The 20,921-nt window shown below is 54.3% G+C and overlaps 2 protein-coding genes and 1 long non-coding RNA gene across 8 annotated transcripts in view; 2 read left to right on the top strand and 1 right to left on the bottom strand.

Annotated features, from left to right (window-relative positions):
• IGF2R (insulin like growth factor 2 receptor) overlaps positions 1-8,133 on the top strand; it is a 124,610-nt gene extending 116,477 nt beyond the window's left edge. For 2 of the 3 annotated variants that reach the window (XM_060205224.1, XM_060205223.1), the window contains exons 44-49: positions 634-821; positions 2,459-2,645; positions 2,833-3,030; positions 4,066-4,135; positions 5,344-5,484; positions 6,063-8,133. In XM_060205224.1, the coding sequence (XP_060061207.1) occupies positions 634-821; positions 2,459-2,645; positions 2,833-3,030; positions 4,066-4,135; positions 5,344-5,484; positions 6,063-6,557 (1,279 nt within the window). In that variant the 3' untranslated portion in view covers positions 6,558-8,133. The remainder of the gene's footprint in view (positions 1-633; positions 822-2,458; positions 2,646-2,832; positions 3,031-4,065; positions 4,136-5,343; positions 5,485-6,062) is intronic. The other variant, XM_060205225.1, reaches the window with a different exon arrangement.
• Positions 8,063-9,631, bottom strand: LOC132542638 (uncharacterized). The gene is made up of 2 exons (XR_009553601.1): positions 9,307-9,631; positions 8,063-8,583 (listed from the first exon to the last, which is right to left on the bottom strand). It is a non-coding gene; the product is annotated as an uncharacterized LOC132542638 (long non-coding RNA).
• A 3,084-nt stretch (positions 9,632-12,715) lies between these two features.
• LOC103125412 (solute carrier family 22 member 1) overlaps positions 12,716-20,921 on the top strand; it is a 35,186-nt gene continuing 26,980 nt past the window's right edge. For 2 of the 4 annotated variants that reach the window (XM_060205221.1, XM_060205222.1), the window contains exons 1-2: positions 12,716-13,229; positions 19,427-19,530. In XM_060205221.1, coding sequence (XP_060061204.1) covers positions 12,837-13,229; positions 19,427-19,530 — 497 coding nt within the window. In that variant the 5' untranslated portion in view covers positions 12,716-12,836. The remainder of the gene's footprint in view (positions 13,230-19,426; positions 19,531-20,921) is intronic. The other 2 variants (XM_060205220.1, XM_007536192.3) reach the window with 2 other exon arrangements.

The raw sequence follows: 20,921 nt of genomic DNA, 5'->3' as shown, positions 1-20,921 counted from the left end.
TTCCCCGCTGAACATGGGCGTTGACTGGTGAATCCATACTCCTAGCCTGTCTCTCTCTTGCCTTAATGGGGAAGGGTTCTGTGTCCCAGGTTTCAATAGAGGACTTCAGTGAGGGACCTAGCTAGCCCAAGAAGTATTTTTATTGAGTAATTTGTTTATTCATTGATTTTGGCAGAGACAGAGATACATTGAGAGGTAAGAAGAGGTTGAGAATGGGGGAGGGGAGAAACATTTTATTGATTCTTTATTGGACGGAGAGAAATTGAGAGGGGAGGGGAAGGTAGAGAGAGAGAGAGAGAGAGAGAGAGAGACAGACACCTGCAGACCTGCTTCACTGTTCCGGAAGCTCCCCCACCACCCCCACCCCACCCCGCAGGTGTGGAACATGGATTTGAACACAGGCCCTTGAGCGTTATAACATGCACTCAGCCAGGTGCAGCAGTGCCACCCTCACCACCACCCATTACCCCACCCCCACCTATGAAGTACTTTATTTCATTTTACTGCCACTGTTATTTTCATAAGCAGAGCAGCTCAGATCTGGCTTATGCTGGTCCCAGGGGTCGAACCTGGGACCCCAGAGCCTCAGCTACTGACTGGACTGTGTCTCTGAGATGGTCTTTGTCTCTCCAGGCGCTTCAGTGCCACTGGGGACTTGAGACCCAATGGGGACCGCTATGTGTACGAGATCCAGCTGTCATCCATGACCAGCTCGGCCAACCCTGCCTGCTTTGGGGCCACTGTGTGTCAGGTCAAAGCCTCTGACCCGCGTTTTGGCCGCAAGGTGGGGACTCTGGAGAAGACTAGGTACTACCTTCAAGGTATGGCTCCCTGCCCTCCACCTCCTTGGGGCGGGGGGTGGCTGAGCCTTCTCCCATGAGCCCTGCTATGCTCTGCCCAGAGCCAACAACCCACAGCCCCAAGCTTGCTGGGAGCCTGATGTGGTTGTGATATGATATAGGAGAGAGAAATATCTTTCTCTTTCCCATCAGGGCTTCACTGGCGCTTCATGCTTGCATGTTTCCACCACTCCTGTTGGATTATTATTTTTGTTTCTGTTTTGTTTTCTTCAGATAGAGGGAGGAAGGCGGAAAGGGAGGGAGGGAGGGAAGGAGAGAGAAGGTGGGGAGAGACTGTGAGAGAGAGAGAGAGGAGTGGTTGATGGTTTATAGATTGGATGGTTGGTTGTTTGATAGTTGGATGATTGGTTGATGGTTGAATGATTGACTGATGGTTGGATTATTGGATGGTTGTTTGATGGTTGAATGATTGACTGATGGTTGGATTATTGGATGATTGGTTGATGGTTGAATGATTGACTGATGGTTGGATTATTGGGTGGTTGTTTGATGGTTGAATGATTGACTGATGGTTGGATTATTGGGTGGTTGTTTGATGGTTGAATGATTGACTGATGGTTGGATTATTGGGTGGTTGTTTGATGGTTGAATGATTGACTGATGGTTGGATTATTGGGTGGTTGTTTGATGGTTGAATGATTGACTGATGGTTGGATTATTGGGTGGTTGTTTGATGGTTGAATGATTGACTGATGGTTGGATTATTGGGTGGTTGTTTGATGGTTGAATGATTGACTGATGGTTGGATTATTGGGTGGTTGTTTGATGGTTGAATGATTGACTGATGGTTGGATTATTGGGTGGTTGTTTGATGGTTGAATGATTGACTGATGGTTGGATTATTGGGTGGTTGTTTGATGGTTGAATGATTGACTGATGGTTGGATTATTGGGTGGTTGTTTGATGGTTGAATGATTGACTGATGGTTGGATTATTGGGTGGTTGTTTGATGGTTGAATGATTGATGGTTGGATTATTGGGTGGTTGTTTGATGGTTGAATGATTGACTGATGGTTGGATTATTGGGTGGTTGTTTGATGGTTGAATGATTGACTGATGGTTGGATTATTGGGTGGCTGATGGTTGGTTGCTTGGTTGGATGGTTGGATGATTGGTTGATGGTTGGATAGTTGAATGGTTGGTGGTTGGTTGGTTGATGGTTGGATGGTTGCTTGGTTGATTGATGATTGGATGGTTGCTTGGGTGGTTGAATATTGGTTGCTTGGTTGGTGGTTGGACTGTTGGATGGCCGGATGATTGGTTGGTGGTTGGATGGTTGCTTGAAGGTTGGTTGCTTGGTTGGTAGGTAGGTTGATTGATTGCCCACATGGTTGATCTCAGTCTCCAGTGAACTGGTGCTAGTCTCAGTTCCAGGCCACATTCATAGATGAGAGAAGAGCTAGACATTGCCCTGCCAGGGATCTTTCCTTCCTCCACAGTGACTTGGAGCCAGGACTCTACCCCATGGGCCATACTGCCCATGAGGAAGAGTATCCCAGGTCATCTTGTGAAGGTCCCTGACTCTGATTTGAAGCTGTGTCAGGCCTCCTCTGAAACATGGTGTCTGAGTGACTGCTGTGCTTCCTTCTTCCTGGCAGACGGAGACCTGGATGTGGTGTTTTCCTCTTCTTCCAAGTGTGGGAAAGACAAGACCAAGTCTGTCTCTTCCACCATTTTCTTTCACTGTGACCCTGTGGCCAATGACGGGGTGCCTGAGTTCAGCCACGAGACCGCTGACTGTCAGTACCTCTTCTCCTGGCACACCTCGGCCATTTGCCCTCTGACGTGAGTGCGGCCCGGCCCTCAGATGCACTGTGGCACAAGTTCCCTGTGCCTTTGAGACCCCCAAGGGGTGGAGTGGGGGGCAACTGTCTCCTGAGGCTATCGCTGGCTGGATCATGGTGTCCTGAGGTTGGCAGCTCCAGAGGGGGATACTGGGGGGCAGTGTCCCCATTGTGTCTCTTCCTCGCAGGCTGGATTATGACCCCGAGGCTGAAACTCCCACTCCCAGCAGCAACAGCGGTGGTGGTGGAGGTGGTGGTGGCGGCGATGAACCCTCCCACCATGGACTGTCTGAGCGTAGTCAGGCTGTGGGTGCTGTCCTCAGTGTGCTGCTGGTGGCCCTGCTTGGCTGCCTGCTGGTCCTGGTCCTGTACAAGAAAGAACGCCGGTGAGGAAGAGGCCCTGGCATGGGGGGGGGGGTCCGGCAGGTGCCCTCACCTCTGGGTCCAGCATCGCCCCAAGACCCCAGGGTCCTGATCGAGCCACTGACAGTGTGGTCAGACCCCTATCCTCTCTTGGCTGCCCATACCCCACGGCCCACCCCGCCTTGCCCTGTGGCTCCGGTCACATGCCCCCAAATGGACAGATGGGGAAGTGGGCTCTAGCTTTTAGAAGTGGAACCCTCTGGGGCTGGTGGCCCCTCAGAACCTCCCCTCCCCTCCCTCACAGTCAGCATTGACATCTGGCGTCACAGATCAAAGCAGCACTGTGATTTTCATGATTCACCGGTTGACTGACTGATTTTTATTGTCATCAGGACCATCACTTGGGGCTTGGTACCTGCATGACAAACCCACTGTTCCTGGAGGCCATTTTTTCCCCTTTCTTTTTCTTTTTTAATTGGATAGGGCAGATAGAAATCGAGAGGAGGGGGGGAGATAATGAGACAGACCCTTGTAACCCTGCTTCACTGCTCACGAAGCTTCGCCTGTGGGGATCGGGGGCTTGAACCTGGGGTCCCTCACGCGTAGTAGGGTGTGTGCTCAATTGGGTGTGCCACTGACTGGCCCCTTCACTCATTGATTTTAAAGGTGAGAGAATGACAGAGGAGAGACCAGAGCACGACATGGGTCTCGCAGGAGGGGATGCTGGGGTTTGAACCTGCAGCCTCGGGGGCCTCAGCCCGCACGATGGTGCTCTGGGCAGACTGGGCCAGCTAGTGCCTCGGCCCCAGACTCCACAGGACTTAGCAGGCACCTGCAGGGTGCCAGACCCTCCCCTCCCTCCTCCGGGCTGGGTGGATGGGTTTATCCTGTCCCTTGACCGATGGCTCTGTGAATCTCCACCTCCCCCACCCCCTGCCCCAAGAAAATGGCTACTTGCTGTCTTGGCCCCAGGCCCTGGAGCGGGGTTTGAACCCGGGAGGCCCCCGGGAGACCTCCCCACCCACAGCTTCCCTGAGGTGACCCGTGTCCCCCCACAGGGCGTTGGTGATGAGTAAGCTGACTAACTGCTACCGCCAAGGTGCCAATGTCTCCTACAAGTACTCCAAGGTGAGTGTCTGCATGGGGTGGGCAGCGGCCCTCACCCTCACCCTCACCCTCACGGCACTAACGGCCCCTAACACCCCCTCCTCCTCCTCTCGCTACCTCTCCTCCTGTGGTTGCAGCTGACTTCCATTCCTTCCCTTTCCTTGCACTTCTCTCAGAAGTCGAGGCAACCTCTGGTTTGCCGAGTGCCTGATGCTGGGGTGCTCAGCACACACCCCCCCCCACTAGAGCTCTGTGCCCGCCCCCGTCCTTGTCCTGAGACAGTGTCCGGAGTTCTCCCAAAGAGAGCTTGATGTTTTTTTGTTTTGGGGTCTCCTGGAAAGTTACGTTATGTATATACACGTGAACAGATGCATCCAGGCCCCTACTGGGTTCCGAGTGAGCGCTCACATTCTCGCAGGGGACGCCAGGCTCCTGATGGCTGATGGGTTTCATAGATTGATTTGTGAAGGCTCATTTTATTCTCTCTTTTTTTTTTATTGTGGTTGTTGTTATTGTTGTTATTATTGATGTCGTCATTGTTGGATAGGACAGAGAGAAATGGAGAGAGGAGGGAGAGAGAAAGACAGACACCTGCAGACCTGCTTCACTGCTTGTGAAGTGACTCCCCCGCAGGTGGGGAGCCGGGGGCTCGAACCGGGATCCTTACGCTGGTCCTCATGCTTTGTGTTACTCTCTTATTTTTATGAGGGAGGAGGGCGGGGAGATGCCAGAGCACTGCTCAGCTCTTTCGGGAACCAAACTAGGCGCTCCTTGCTTTCAAGTCATGCGATTCAAATGATTTTGTTACTTACGGGGGGGCGGGGGGGGGGGGAGAGAGAGAGAGAGAGAGAAGGGGGGGAGGGATAGGGAGAGAGGGGGGACATTCTGTGAGAGAGCTCATAGTAGCACTCCAGAATACAGGGTGCCAGGAGCTCCAGCTGGGAGCCTCGGTCATGCAAGCCCTGTGTTCTGCCGGCTGAGCTTAGAGCTGGGGAGACCAGAGTACTGCTGGGCTCCGACACACACCTGAGCCCGGGACTTAGAGATGCTCTCATCTAACCCACTGATCTAACCCCACACCCCGCCCCAGCCCAGCATGGAACGGGACATTGGATATCTAGTTCGTTCGTCTCTACTTTTTCAGCTACTTTTTCTCCCCCTCCCCTTTTGTACCGGGCCCTCGTGCATGTGTGAATCCCGGTGGACGTCCCTCCCCTTTTAAATTGCAGATAGAGAGAGGGAGAGAGAGAGAGACAAAGGCAGAAGGAGAGACACCAGAGCTCGGTTCCACTGTTCGTGGAGCTGTCCCTGGTGCCGTGCCTGACGCTCCCGTGTGGTGTCGGGAGCTCGAACCCTGGCCTTTGTGTGTGGTAAGGCGTGTGCTCTACTGGGTGTGCTACCTCCTGGCCCCCTTCCCTCTCCCTGCTCTTCCCCTCCCCACTCTGCTGGTATTAAAATACATCAGGGACCGACCGTGTGCCTCCAGGGAACACTGTCTCTCTGGTGCCTGGTGGCCTGTGCCCGGTGACTGGTCTGCTCTGCACCCTGCTTTCTTAGAAGCCTCACCCTAAGTTCTTCAGGGGTGGGGGGGCTCCTCTCACTGCCAGTACCTCGCTCTAGAGGAGCAGCCAGGGGGCCTTCCCCCTCCACCCCTACCCCCACCCCCAGTCTTGCTGATCCTAGCACTTTCTGACTGGCCGGCCGCTGAGAACTCCCCCTGGCTGGGGCGGGGTGTGTGTGTGGGTGGGGGGTAAGGGGGGTGTGTGTGCGGGTGTCAGCCTCTGCCTTCCTCCCCCGTGTTAGATCTGAGGCTGTGATTATGGCCAGGGAGGGAGGGAGGGGGTGGGGTTCCAGCTCCAACGGGAGAAGGGGGAGGCGGAGGGAGGGGTCCCCCCCCAAAAGGGCACCCCCTAATCTGGACTCGCCCCCCATCCCCCACCCCCGGCAGGTGAACAAGGAAGAGGACGTGGAGGAGCACGAGTCGGAGTGGTTGATGGAGGAGATCCAGGTGGACAAGCCCCCCAAGGACGGCCAGAACGGGCACGTGGCCACCAAGCCGGTACAGGCCGAGGTGCTCACCTCCCTGCGCGTGGTGGAGCCTGACAGCGAGGATGAGGTGCTCACGGTCCCAGAAGTGAAGGTGCTGCCCTGCCGGGCCCCCATCATCTCCGCCGCCGCCACCACCACCACTGCCGCCACCACCAGCGCCACCGCCGCTGCCACCACCGCCGCCGCCGAGAACCTGCCCCCTGCCAGACCCTCACCACCCCAGCTGCTCAGGGCCCCCCCCCTCGACCTGTCCGCCGACCCCCTGGGCCTGCTGCCTGCCACCGCCACCATCCCCACCACCACCATCCCCACCGACGCCTCCCGTCACGGCCGCCCCCGCGGCGCCCGCTCCATCTTCCATGACGACAGCGACGAGGACCTCCTCCACATCTAAGCGGCCAGCGCCCCCGGGACCCCCACCAGGCACCTCCAACCAAATACGACTGCACCTCCATGATGATGCTTCTCATTTTTGCCTTCCACAGACTTGTTTTCAACAGGGGGAGAGCTCATTCTTACGATCGTTAATATTTCTGTGACGGGGGAGGAGGCGGGAGGGGGTGGACGGCCCCTTTCCTGCATGTTTACAGCCATCTGCAAAGAGGCGTTGTCCTTCCCCCACAAATTGCCAAAGGGTGGTACCCCCCTTCCCACGCACGCCCCCACCCCCGGGACCCGGGGGCTCTGTCCAGACCAGGCAGCCGTGGGAATGGAGGGGTTCTGTTTGGAGACTAGCTAACAGGAAAACCCTTGCTGCTTTAGACCCTGTAGGGGTATGTGATCATATCAGTGTTAGTATTTCAGTCTCTCCTCCTATTTATTGAATTCAACTACTCAGGTTTGCGCCAAAAGAAATACATACACACACACACACTTCTTCCTGCCAGCACAGGGCGGTGTCAGGAGGGGAGCGGTGGGTAGGCTATGCACACGGAGGTTTCCTTGTTGGCGAGACTTTCTTCACCCCGGTCCGAGACAAAGCCTGTGGAGTCAGCGGACTCTGCCATTCCGCCTATCGATTTTGGTTTGAGCGTTTAAGGATTTTGGTTTTGTGCTTTGTGCTTTTTGTTTTCTGATTGCTTGGGGGAGCGTGCACACATGTGCACGCGTGAACCCGGACGCACATGTGCGTCTGCCATGCCCCCCCCCCCCATGCCTCGACTCTGGAAGGGCTGACCGATCCGAGGCCTTTTATTCTGCATGACTCTCGGGCCCTCGGTGGACAGGGCAGACAGCAATGAGTGTTTCTGATGTTAGCTGGTGAGTACCAACCACCCGCCCAAAGATTAATGATGCTTTTTCTCTCTCTTTTTTTTTTTTTTCTTCCTTTTTTTGTATTCTTTCTTTGGTTGTTATTTTCTGGGTGATTGGGAGCGGAGGTGAGACGCCAGAGGAAGGGAGTTTGTATCTTTTTTCCCGTGACTCTGGGCTATATCAATCTCACCTCCTTCAGGATCTCACAACACCGATTTTGACTGTGCTTATTATCCTTTTAATCTTTTTTTTTTTAATGTTTAAGAGAAAAAAAAAGTGTTTGTTAGCCACTTGACCTATCCGAAGCCTTAATTTGCACAGTGTGTGGCCCGGTGGGTCCGGGGGCCTCCTCCTTGGCATTGTGTTGGGTGCTCAGCTCGGGGGGTGCCAGCCAGGGTCGGGGGATCCCTCAGCGTGCAGCGTGGGTCCCAGGAAGGGCAGGGCCACTGTGGGCGCCTTTCTGGAAGTGTTTGATGAGTGACTTTTCTTGCATTTATACACTTGTACATCGAATCCGTGGTCTGCGTCATACACGGAAGAGCAAACCACAGGACGCCGACACTCCTGGTCTGCCCTCGCTTCTGCTGGCTGATCTGATGTCAACTTGAGTGTCTTTTTTAAACTTGATTTTCTTTTCCTCATATATATTTTTTTCAATCAAATTTACTGTAATACGAAGTATTCAATTTCAATAAAAAAAATCAATAAAATGAGAACCAGGTGTTGGCTGCTTTCTTGCTTTCCCTCTTCTCTCGACGTCTATCCACCAGCCCTCTCCTCGTGTGTTTGTGTGTGTGTGTGTGTGTCCACCCTGGTCTCTTCCCCTCTTTCTGAGGAGGCAAACCCTTCTTACCAAGTGCTAGAGTTCGGCGCTTGTCATTTGATAACCAGTATTCAAGGGGCAAGGACTTGGGAGAGGTGGTGGAGTTGAATCAGGTACTGGCTACCTGGGGAAATGGCAGATTCAGGTCTTCAGAGCTTCCCTGGATGTCAGGGGTTTCACAGGGAAGGGGAGGGCAGGCCTGGGAACGGGACTCAGGCTTGTACCAGTGGCTTGTGCTGCAGCTCATTTCAGCCTGGCCCCCTGAGCAGCCGTGTTACTGTCTGCACTGGGCGTCTGGAGGTGTAGGTGCTGGGCGTCAGAGCCCTCCTCCAAGGACGTGTTGCTGAAATGACACGAGAAGTCCCAAAGTGAAGACCACGGAGTGGGTGTCTGTGGCAAAGCAGAGCTAGCAGGCAGGGCCCAGTGGAAAGGCCACAGCCAGTGCAATTTGTGTGTGTGGGGGGCAGACTGAGCTAGAATGTAAGGTCGGGTCACACCTGCTGCTTATACCTACTTATCAAGGTCCCCTCCCCCTCCGGGCGTTACTCCAGAGAAACCCGAAGACATCTGGGTGTGCAGCCCGATCTCAGCCCTGTAGGGACATCACTCTCCCCTCTGAGATGACCAGTGATGACAGGTCCCCAGATGCCACCACGGAAGCAGATGGACCCCTGAACCGGGGCCAGGGGCACAGGAGAGGTGGGAGGTGTCCCAGGACAAGGAACTGCCTAAGCCCGGGGTTCCTCTGCCCAGAGCTGCTTTTCTCCAAGGAAAAGACTGGCCAGTAGACATGGGCCTGCTGGAGGGCTACGCCACACACAGAGATCACCTGAAATTATCAGAGGAGTCTGTTACAGAATCACACTCAGGGCTCGAACCCTGAGGAACGGCTTAGAGGTAACAGGCTCAAGACTGGGCCTGGGGTGGGGATGTCGTGCTATCTGGTCTGTGTGTCTGTGTCGGTGACAATGAATAGCTAAGGACCTCTGTGACCCAGAGGCAGGCCACAGTGCTATTCAGGACTCTGTGTGTGTCTTTTAGGCTTTACTTCTGTCTCCGCCCTTACCTGCTTCTTGCGGGGCCTGGGGGTCAGGCGCCATGGACTGGCGGCTTCCCTTGTCCTTGGTGGCTGGTGTCCATCACTTCTCAGGCCCCCATGTCTCTGTTTCCTCTAAGTCAAAGTTTTGGGGTGCAGCCTGCCCCCTCCGCTCCCCAACCTGTGAGTTGTGACCGGCTCCCACAGGTGGCCTGGAAAGATGGGGCTCCGGGGGGGGGGTTCTCAGCCGCCCAGGCTTCTGAGAGAGGGCATTTCTCCATTCCTTCTCCCGGCCCCCAGGTTGGGGTTGCTGGAGCAGCTCCACGGACTCCAGTCAGCACTCTTGCACACTCTCAGGTGTTCTGAACAGGATGGAGTCACGGGTGAGCAGCCAGACGGAGAGAGCTGTGTCCCCCTCCCCCTGGTGGGGGGCTGCTGGCTCCTTGGAGGCATGGCATGCAATGTGCTCACTGACATGGAAGTTTCCAGAAGCCTGCACTGGTGGAATTTTCTGGGGCTTCCTCACTCAGGCACGATGGATCCCTGACGCCCTCTGTCAGCCCTCTGTCTGCACCACAGGGGGCTTCTAGGCTGGCTTGGCCGCTGTGGTGACTATCTCCATGACCCCCCAGGGTCACCTCTTCAGAACAAGAGATGGGAGTCTACCTCCAGGTCAGCTGTCAAGCTCAAACAAAAGTTACCACAGTCATGGGACCCTAGGAACATACCTCAGATAGATGTCTAGCTTCTTCCCATCCTAAAATCCCTAATCTCACCTGCTCTATTCCTACTTTCTGGTCCCTGTTTATTAAACATTGTGTCCGGCTTTATATCTCACCACCTTTCAGCCACCAAGTTGCAGATGCTACCATGATTCCATCCTGACTTCCCTGGGCAGACGCCCTCACCATGTGTCCTGGAGCCTCCCCTCCCCAGAGCCCTGCCCCACTAGGGACAGACAGACACAGGCTGGGGTGTGGATCCACCTGCCAACACCCATGTCCAGCGGAGAAGCAATGACAGAAGCCAGAACTCCCACCTTCTGCTCCCCATAAAGAACTTTGGTCCAGACTCCCAGAGGGGGAGAAATGTCAGGGGAAGATGCCCAGAGGGCTCTGAACTCTAATCCATCAAGACCCAGAGAGAAGAGAAAAAGAAAGACATTGGGAAGTAGTAACAGGTGTAGGTGTGACTTAGAAAGGATGAGAAGGCAGGACCACAGGAAAAGGGGCATGTATATCTGAATATAGTATAGAAATAATAGTCAACCCATACCTGTGACCTTGGGAGAATCACTGCAGCTTCCAATGAAGGGGATGGGGACAGAGAGCTCTGGTGGTGGGAACCGTGGAGTTGTACCCGTCATTGTATAATTTTGTAAACTGATATTAAATCACTAGTTAAAAAAGATCAAGAGAAACAGGAATCCCCTGGAACATGAGGAGGGTCCAGGAGCTTATTGTGGGGTCCAGGGTCAAAGCTCAGACAGACCGGGGGATGCCTGGGGCTGTTGGGGGCACAGTCTGAATCACCCTGAATCCTCTGGCCTCACACACAGGAGACACACGAATGCCCCCACCCCGGTGCAATTCCCCTTGGCACTCAAAGCCTGCCGACCTGTCCCACCTGGACCTTGGCCCTTCTGTGGCTGAGTGGGGGGGGGCGGGCAGGCTTCTCTTTCATCTTCTATCCATGACATTTTTCAGCACAGTTGTTTCGGCCTGGGGACAGCACACCTGGCAGAGTGCACACTTTACCACGTGCAAGGACCCAGGTTCGTGCTCCCACTCCCTGCCTACATGGGGACAGCTTCATGAGCGGTGAATCGGGTCTGCAGCTGTCTCTACCTGTTTCTCAGTCTCTCTCTCTCTCTCTCTCTCTCACTCTCCCCTCTCAATTTTTGTCTCTATCTAATGACATAAAAGAAAAAAGAAAAGGTGGGGAACTAGCTCCCAGCAGTGGTGGATTTGTAGTGCCAACAACCCTGGTGCCAAATAAATAAGTAAAAAGAAATTAAAAATGAGAATGAGAGAGAGGACACACCAGATCATTACCCCTCTGACACACGCAGTGTCGGGGACTGAACTTGAGCCCTCATGCTTGAGAGTCCAGTGTTTATCCACTGTGCCCTCAGGGAGCGGGGAGGGCTATTTCGTGGTTTCTCCAGCAGCCGGGAGCCTCAGGTAATGAGGTCAGGGAGGTAAGGACCAGAGAGGCTTTCTGGATCGCCATCCTCACAACTGTGACCAGCAGGTCCCTGCTCCAAGGTGCACAAATCTCTTCACTAGGAAGCTCTCTCGTTCATAAAGTGAAAGGAGTGAGAGATTTTTAAACCCACACAGGAGAGGGAGCTGCTAGGTGTGGAGCTCACATGTCAGAACTTGCAGCTTCAGTGGGACAGCAAGCTGCTCTCAGCTTTCACCGTCTTTCTCTACAAATAAATCCTAACACAGGTGATCTGTCTCAGAGGCCCAGGGAGTAGTGAAGCAGGTGGGGTACCAGACTTTCCTCCTAAGATCCCTGCTGCTGAGAGGCCAGAGTGATGCTCAGATTATCTCTTTCATACACAAAATAAAATAAAATAAAATGAAATAAATCATTGCATCTCAGAGTTAGAGCACTGGACTTGGATGTTGCAATTCCCAGGTTAGTCTCTGGCACCATTCAAGAGCAGAGCAGTGCTCACCCCCACCCCCACCTTCTCTCTCATGAAATATTTCACCCTTACAAAAAAAGCAGATGGGGCTGGGTTCTGCCAAAGCCTCTCCTGCCTGAGGCTCCAAGGTCCTGGGTTCAATCCCCAGTACCACCATCAGCCAGAGCTGATCAGGGCTGTCTCTTTCTGCTTTTCTCTCTTTCATTAAAACACAATAAATAAAATAATTAGAAACCAAAAGGGAGGGTAGAGGAAATAGTATAATGGTTCTGAAAAAGACTTTTATGCCTGTGGCTCTGAAGTTCTAGGTTCAATCCCTGGTACCAGCATTAACCAGAGCTGAGCAAGGCTCTGGTCTCTTTCTCTGTATCTCTCTCTCTCTTTCTCTAAAGTACAATAAATGAAATGATTTGAAACAGAGGGAGTAGAGGAGACAGCTTAAAGGTTCTGCAAAAGATCTTCATGCCTGAGACTCTGAGGTCCCAGGTTCAGTCTCCATCTCCATATCATCAGCCAGAACTGAGCAGGGCTCTAGCAAAAAAATAAATAAATAAATAAAAATAATAATAATTAAAAAAGAAAAAGAAAAGAGGTCAACGGATTCTCACGGTAACAGTGCTCAGACTCAGGGATGGGCACGCGTGGGATGGGGGCAGGAGTGTCCACAGTGCCCTCACTGTCCCCTCCTTGTCCTGCAGAGACCTGGGCCTTCAGCAGGACTGACCCAGCCCGCCTCCCGCCCCCTGACCTGGCCCCGAGGCCTGCGCTCAGGGTAAACGATTATTCGAGTTGGTCGGTGTCCAGGGCCGTTCCTACTGCTTGTCCAGCAACTTGCTTCCCACTGTCTGTCTGTCTGCAGAGAGATCCTTCCGAGACACGGACTGGCCGGGGGCTGCTGGCTGCCATGGCCAGCGTGGACCAGGTCCTGGGGCAGGTGGGGGAGTTCGGAAGGTTCCAGAAGCAGGCCTTCCTGCTCCTGAGCCTGCTGTCGGCGCTCTTCGCCCCCATCTACGTGGGCATCGTCTTCCTGGCCTCCACGCCCCCCCACCGCTGCCGGAGCCCCGGGCTGGACGAGCTGGCCAGGCGCTGCGGCTGGAGCCCGGCCGAGGGGCTTAACTGGACGCTGCCCGGCCTGGGGGCGCTGGGGCCGTGCCACGCCTACGACGTGGACTGGAACCGCAGCCTGGGCTGCGGGGACCCCCTGGCCGGCCTGGCCCCCAACGGGAGCCGCCTGCCGTTCGGGCCCTGCCTGCACGGCTGGGTGTACGACACGCCGGGCTCCTCCATCGTCACCGAGGTGAGTGGCGGGCGACTGGGTGTGGGGTGGGGTGGGGCAGATGCCGTGGGGTCACCTCCCCCTGGGCGGCCGGCCCTGTCCCGGGTGCTCCCCACTGTCCTCACTTCAGGCCTGTGGAGAGTCGGGCCTTAGTGAGCAGGGCCGTGCTCCCGCTGGGAGCTGGAACCTAAGAGCGAATGGGGGACAGAAGGCGCCGGGCGGTGGCACACCCACAGAGCGCACATGTCACCAGGCGCAAGGCCCCGGGTTCAAGTCCCCGCCCCTCACCTGCAGGGAGGAAGCTTCACAAGCACTGAGGCAGGTCTGCTGGTCTCTCTCTCTCTCTCTCTCTCTCTCTCTCTCACACACCTTCTTCCGTCTCAATTTCTCCCTGTCCTGTCAAAATGAATAAATAAAGTTAGAAATTAAGATTTATTGAAAAAAATAAAAGGACGGTATGGGAGGACTTGGACTGAGGGGGTAGTGTTCTGCACCAAAGCAAAAGGCTCTGGGGAAGGAGGGGAAGGGACAGGACGAAGGGACCTTGGGAGACGAGTCTGTGTGTCAGAGACTCTACTGTAAACCACTAAAGCCCAGCAGAATAAAGTAAACGAAGAGGAGAGAAGGGAAAAAGGAAAGGAAACCGAGGGTCAGAGTGGCCCCTGCAGGTTGGGCTGAGCTGTGCTGTTTGCACCTGGGAGGGTCTCTGTGGACACTGTGGTTCCGGCAGGATTCACTTGGGGTCCAGCTCCGCCCCGATGACAATGCTGTCCTCTTTGTCCACCGCAGACTCCTGGTCACCCCCCGGCTGTCTGAGTCCAGCCTGCCCTGGCTTGGCTGCCCCTGGGACTCAGCCTGGCCCAGCCCCGTCTGTGCACCGAGCGGGCGCCCGCTGGCACTGACCCGTCTCCCAGGCAGCAGAGAGCTGACTCAGTGGAAACCGGCCTCGGCTAGTCCCTTTCATGCCCCGTGCCTCCAGGCCACTGTGTAAAAGGTCGGCGGAGGCAGATCAGTGGGCTGGTAGCCTGAGCTTTGCTGAGTGTCACTGTCCTTGACCCATCCCTGGCTCTGGGGTGTGGCCACTGGCATGTTGGGTGCGGTGCCTGGTCTGAGAGCGAGCTGGGTTTGGACCGGGACTCTGTGGGTCTGAGAGGAGAGGCCACTTAGGGGCCTTTGCATCAGCAGAGGTGGGGAGCCCAGTGTCCACTCCTTCCCCTATGAGGGGGGCCCCTGGATCGACATGGGGTCTGCATCACATCCTCAGCATCAGACGCAAAGCAGAACTCCCTCCTGGTGACCTCAAGCCACACAGAATTGTTTATTTCTAGACAGAGACATTGGAGAGCCAGAGAAGAGAGACACTACAGCACCTCCCCACTCTCCATGGAGCTTCCCCAGTGCCATCCATGGTGCTCCCACGTGGTGCTGGGGTTTGAACCCAGGACCTCACATACAGCAAGGCATGGGTCCTACTGACTGAACTTTCTCCCATTCTCCCTTTAATTTTCTTTTCTTTTTTAAAAAAATTTTTAATATTCATTTTCCCTTTTGTTGCCCTTGTTTTTCATTGTTGTTGTAGTTATTATTGTTGTTATTGATGTCGTCGTTGTTAGAAAGGACAGAGAGACATGGAGAGAGGAGGGGAAGACAGAGAGGGGGAGAGAAAGACAGACACCTGCAGACCTGCTTCACTGCCTGTGAAGGGACTCCCCTGCAGGTGGGGAGCTGGCATTTGAAACAGGATCCTTATGCCGGTCCTTGCACTTTGCGCCACCTGCGCTCAACCCGCTGCGCTACAGCCCGACTCCCTCCCTTTAATTTTCATTCATTCATTCATTCATTCATTCATTCATTCATTCATTCATTGCTGCCAAGGTTGTCTCTGGGGCTATATTCCTGACTGTTCCACTCCTGGTGGACTGAGAGAGAGAGAGAGCACCTGGTAGAGGTGTAACTGGTTAAACTCACATGCTATTTTGTGTAAAGATCCAGATTCAAGCTCCACTCTCCACCTGCAGCAGTGGGGTTGAGGGAAGCCTCATTAGCGATAAAGCAGGTCTGCAGGTGTCTCTCTGTCTCTCTCCCTCTCTCCACCTCGCCCTCCCCTCTCAATTTCCTTTTGTCCTATCCAAAAAATAGAAGGAAAAAATGACTGCCCAGAGCCATGAATTTGTAGTGTTGGCAAGGAGCCTTAGTGTTAAGCCTGGTGGCTGTAGGAGGGGGAGAGAGAGGGGGCAGAAAGCTACAGAGAAAAGAAGAGACATCACAACATTGCTTGAGAAGCTCCTCCCTCTCAGGGGCTTCCATCTGATGGCTGGGGGTTTGAACTTGGGCCCTCAAGTATGATAAATTGCTTGCTCTAGCAAGTAAGCTATCTGCTGGCATTCCTCTCATCCTCTCTCCCCAGTTAGTATATATATATATATATATATATATATATATATATATATATATATATATATATATAGAGAGAGAAAGGGAGAGAGAGGGTGGGAAGATAGCAGAATGGTTCTATGAAAGCTTTTAATGCCTGTGGCTTTGAAATCTCAGGCTCAGATTCCTACACCACCACAAGCCAGAGCTGAGAAGTACTTTGGTATAAAAAAACAAAATGAATACAGAGAGAGAGAGATAGAGATAGAGATAGATAGATAGATAGAGGGAGGGAGAGAGAGAGAGAGAGAGAGAGAGAGAGAGAGAGAGAAATGGGGGAGGGGGAGGTGAAGAGAACACTGCTGGGCTCTGCTTATGTTGGAGCCGGGGATTGAACCCGAGGCTTCTGAGCTTTCAGATACAGAGCGGGTGAGCGGAGAGACCTGCCACACTGCTGCACTGCGTGTGGGGCTTTGAGTGCAGACCTGAGAGTCCTGCGCTCCACTGCTGAGCCAGCTCCCAGCCCTGGAGACTCACCAAGATGGGCTCTGATCAGCAACTGTGGAGCAGGCCTGCAGCCCCCCCTCCTCTCTCTGTGTCTCTCTGTCCTCTGTCTGTCTCTTCTCTCTCTCCCCCTTCTCTCCCTCTCCTCTCTCTGTGTCTCTCTGTCCTCTGTCTGTCTCTTCTCTCTCTCTCTCTCCCCCTCCTCTCTCTGTGTCTCTCTGTCCTCTGTCTGTCTCTTCTCTCTCCTTCTCTCCCCCTCTCTCTCCCTCTCTCCTCTCTTTCTCTGTCTCTCTCTCTGTCTCCTCATTATCTCTCATTTCCTCTCATGTCCTCATAAAAAGTAAAAGCAGAATTTAAAAAAATGACAAGGGAAGAACAAGGCCCCACTTCCCTTCTCCTCCTCGACCTCCTCCTCCTCCTCCACCTTTCCCCCTCCTCCTCCTCCTCCTCTTCCTCTTCATACTATTTTATTTTATTTTATTTTATTTTACTTTACTTTATTTTATTGCCACCAGGCTTATCAATGGGGCTCAGTGCATGCACTGCCCTGCGAATCCATCATTCCCAGTGGCATTTTTACATTTTCTTATATTTTATCTGACAGGACAGAGAGACATTGAGAGGAAGGCAGCCCAGCTTCACCTGGTCATGAAGCTTCCCCCCCCCCCCGCAGGTGGGGACCAGGGGCTTGAACCCAGGTCCTTGCACATGGAAATGTACCCACTCAACTCAGCCCCTTACATGATCTCAGTCCCTGCAGGCCCCAGCTGTGTCCCCTTAGGGGAGCTCCGTTACTCATTTGCACCCAGTAATCTTTAACCTGGCTTTGCCTTGGACATTGGAATTGGCTCAGGAGATGAGGAGGATGGGAGTGGGGGTAGGGACGGGGCCGGCCCGGGTGGTGAGCAGCAGGGAGGGAGGCCCCTGGCAGGGAGACAGTGGGGTGCTTGCGACAACCTTATTTATTCATTGTCAGTTCTCTTATTGGAGGACTAATGGTTGACTGTGAATATAGTTGTTGGTATGTGTGAAAAATTTCTCAGTTTTCTGCAGAATACCCCCCCCCAAGCCTAGTTCCTTTTCACCATCAGCACCAGGACCTGGAAGCCCCCCCCACACACACACACCCAGAGTCCTTTGCTTTGGTGCAATATGACAACTCCAGTCAAGTTCTGCTCTGTGTTTCCCCTTCTGTCCTTATTTCTCCACTTCTGTCCATGAGTGAGATCATCCCATCTTCATCCTGATCTCACTCCTTAAGATTCCTTCAGGCTCTATCCAAGATGAAGTTAAGAAGGTGACTTCATCATTCTTCACAGCTGAGTAGTATTCCATTGTGTATCTAGACCACAACTTGCTCGTTCACTCATCTGTTGCTGGACACCTGGGTTGCTTCAGGTTTTGGCTATTACAAATTGTGCTGCTGTGAACACAGGTGTACACAGATCTTTCTGGATGGGTGTGTTTGGTTCCTTAGGATCTATCCCCAGGAGAGGAATTGCAGGGTCACAGGGCAGGTCTACTTCCAGCCTTCTGAGAGTCTCCAGACTGCTCTGCACAGGGGCTGGACCATTGATGTTCCCACCAGCAGTTCAGGAGGCTCCTTTGTCCCCACAGCCTCTCCAGCATGTTGCTGCTGTTACCTTTTCTGATGTCTGACATTCTCACGGGGTGAAGTAGGATCTCACTGTTGTCTTTATTTGCCTTTATCTGACAGCCGGTGACTTGGAAGTCACCCAGCCCTGGGTGCTACCTGGGATCCGGGCAGTGCCTGGAGGGGCAGGATCCCGGCTCTGGTGTCCCCAGGGACAAGCCACACACAGGGACAGTAGCCCTGTGGCTCAGGAGACAAGCCCAGACACACAGGTGCTGAGTGGTGGCCTCCCAGGAGACCCTCTGTGTCGCCACTCCACATTATCTCCGGCTTTCCTGAGTGGGACAGTCCCTTGTCCTGGCTGGCACAGGTGTGCAGGGTGGGGCAGTGGTTTGGCCTAGGATTTGGAGGGACTGGGAGGCAAGGTGGAACGATGAGCCTGGCAAATGTCTCAGTGCACAGCTTCTGGGAGCCTGGGAAGCAGCATTGTCTGTGGGAGGCAGGGTGAGGATGAGGAGGAGGTGAGGATGTCCCACCGCTGTGTGTTCCCAGTGCCAAGTGACAGGCAGGACACCCAGGGTGTGGTGGCCAGGTGACAGCTGAGAAAGACCCCAAGTTCAAAGAATGGACCTGGAGCCCTCCCCCCATGATCTGGAGCCCTGCCCACGCCTCCAGAGCCCTCCTTGTAAGGGAGGGAGGTGGGAGGGATGGAGGGAGGGAGGGAGGAAGAGAGAGAGAGAGGAAGAGAGTGAGAAAGACCAGCTCTGGTTGATGGTGGAGCTGGGGATTGAACCTTGAGCCTTGGAGCCTCAGGCAGGAGAGTCTTCTGCAGAACCTCTGTGTTGGCTCCCTGGCACTTTTCCTCTTGGACATTCTTTTCCTCCCTCCCTCCCCCCCTCCCTCCCTTACCTTCTCTCTCTCTCTCTCTCTCTCTCCCCTCCCCCTCCCTCCCTCCCTCCCTCCCTTACCTTGTCTCCCTCTTTCTCTCTCTCTCTCCCCCTCCCCCTCCCTCCCTCCCTCCCTCTCTGCCTCTCTCCTTCCCTTCTTTCTTTCTTTCTTTCTTTCTTTCTTTCTTTCTTTCTTTCTTTCTTTCCTTCCTTCCTCCCTTCCTTTTTTGCTACCAGGGTTACCACTGTGGCTCAGTGCTGGCACTAGGAAGTTAGGGATCCACTACTCCTGCTGGCCATTCTTTCTTCTCCCCCCATCTTTTTTATTGGATAGAGACAGAGAAATTGAGAGAGGAGGGGGAGATAGAGATAGACAGATAGATGGACACACACACACACACACACACACACACACACACACACACACACACACACAGACCTGCAGACTTTCACTACTTGTGAAGCATCCACCCTGCAGGCTCCTTGCACACTGTGATGTGTGTGTTTAACTGCGTGCACCACCACCCACCCACCCACCCACCCACCCTTCCTTCCTTCCTTCCCTCCTTCCCTCCTTCCTTCCTTCCTTCCTCCCTTCCTTCCTTCCTCCCTTGCTCCCTTTCTCTTTCTCTCTCTCTCCCTCTCTCTGTGTCCTCCTTTTTCTGTCTGTCACTTTTTATTGGATAGAGACAGAGAGAACTTGAAAGGGAAGGGAGAGACAGAGAGGGGGAGAAAGAGAGAGAGACTCCTCACACTAAGTAGTATGTGTGCTCTATTGGGTCCTGCCGGGCCCCCGGGAGGGGAGGCTGTGGGGTGACCAACTCAGCGTCTCGGCTTCCTCCCACCACGGCGACGTGCAGTTTCACCTGGTGTGTGAGGAGTCCTGGAAGGTGGACCTGCTGCAGTCCAGCGTCAACGTGGGCTTCTTCCTGGGCTCCCTAGGCATTGGCTACATAGCGGACAGGTAGGTACTGCCAGCCCCAGGCACGATGCCCTCTCACGGCCACCGGAAGGATGGCTCGGGGGGCTTAGGGGGACCGCCAGGTGGGGGGAGGGCTCCGCACTGATCAGAAGTGGGTGGCAGCCGGCTCCCAGAAACCCCGTGTCACCTTGTTTTGGAACCCTGGGAGGCAGGGAGATGAGGGTTCAGGGTGGGCTTCAGGGGGCTGAGGATAAGCTGGGGACAGAGCCCAGGTGGCTTTTTCCTGGAGAGGTGTGGAGATGTGACAGGACAGGGTGACCCTGCTGCTGGGGGAGGGGGAGGTGTGACATCATGGGGGACTGGAGAGTAGGGTGGCCAAATCTGGAGGTACGACAGCCAGGGGATGCCCCAGCAAAAATGGTGCCAAGGAAGACGAGCAAGAATGGCATCTACCTTGGTGACTTCTCCAGTCCACTGTGGTGGCAACAGCCGTGGAGTGACCAGCAGCCTGCTGAGGAGACCTCACCTTGCTGGGTCAGAGGACCACAGGACTGGAGGGGGCGGTTTTGGGGGACACACAAAGGTGGCAGTGGGAAGGGCCAGGCAGAGAGGACTGTGAGGTGTGGAGGAGCGGGGACCCTCCTGCCAGCGGAGCCTGGCCCCTGGCCTCTTGCCTTCTGCTGGAGACCGAGAAGGTGGAGTCCCCAGACGCTGCTCCAGCCCTGCCCCTGTCCACTTCATCCCTGGGGAGAGGGAAGGAGACTGCCCCTCCTCACCAATATCCACAGAATCTACACCATAAAACTTCAATTAACTAATTAAATTTATTAATTAATTTCTTACTGCCTCCAGGGTTATTTCTGGGCTCAGTGCCTGCACTGCAAACCATGGCTCTCTGTGGCCATTTTATTTCCTTCATTTATCTATTTTTTCCATTTTATTTTGATAGGCCAGAGAGACGTTAGGAGGGGAGGGGACGATAGAGAGGGAGAGAGACCAGGTTAGGCACACATAATGCAAAGTGCAAGGATCCAGGTTCGAGCCTCTGGTGCCCCACCTGCAGGGGGTTGCTTCACAAGTACTGAAGCAGGTCTGCAGGTGTCTGACTTTCTCTCCCCCTCTCCGTCTTCCCTTCCTCTCTCCACTTCTCTCTGTCCTATCCAACAACAACGACATCAGCAACAGCAACAACAATGGGAAAAAAAGGTCTCCAGGAGCAGTGGATTTGTAGTGCAAAAACCGAGCCCCAGCGATGACCTTAGAGGCCATTAGAGAGAGAGGGAGAGGGAGAGAGAGAGAAAGAACAACACCTACAGGCCTGCTCCACCGCTCATGACGCACCCCCACCCCCAGCAGGTGTGAGGCTGGGGGTGGGGGGAGCTTGTGGCTCGAACCCGGATCCTCATGCCAAAGCACTTCTATGACCATGGATC

This window comes from Erinaceus europaeus, chromosome 13 (assembly GCF_950295315.1).
Source record: "Erinaceus europaeus chromosome 13, mEriEur2.1, whole genome shotgun sequence".
Taxonomy (NCBI): Eukaryota; Metazoa; Chordata; class Mammalia; order Eulipotyphla; family Erinaceidae; genus Erinaceus; species Erinaceus europaeus.
This window is presented reverse-complemented; position numbering and strand designations above follow the sequence as displayed.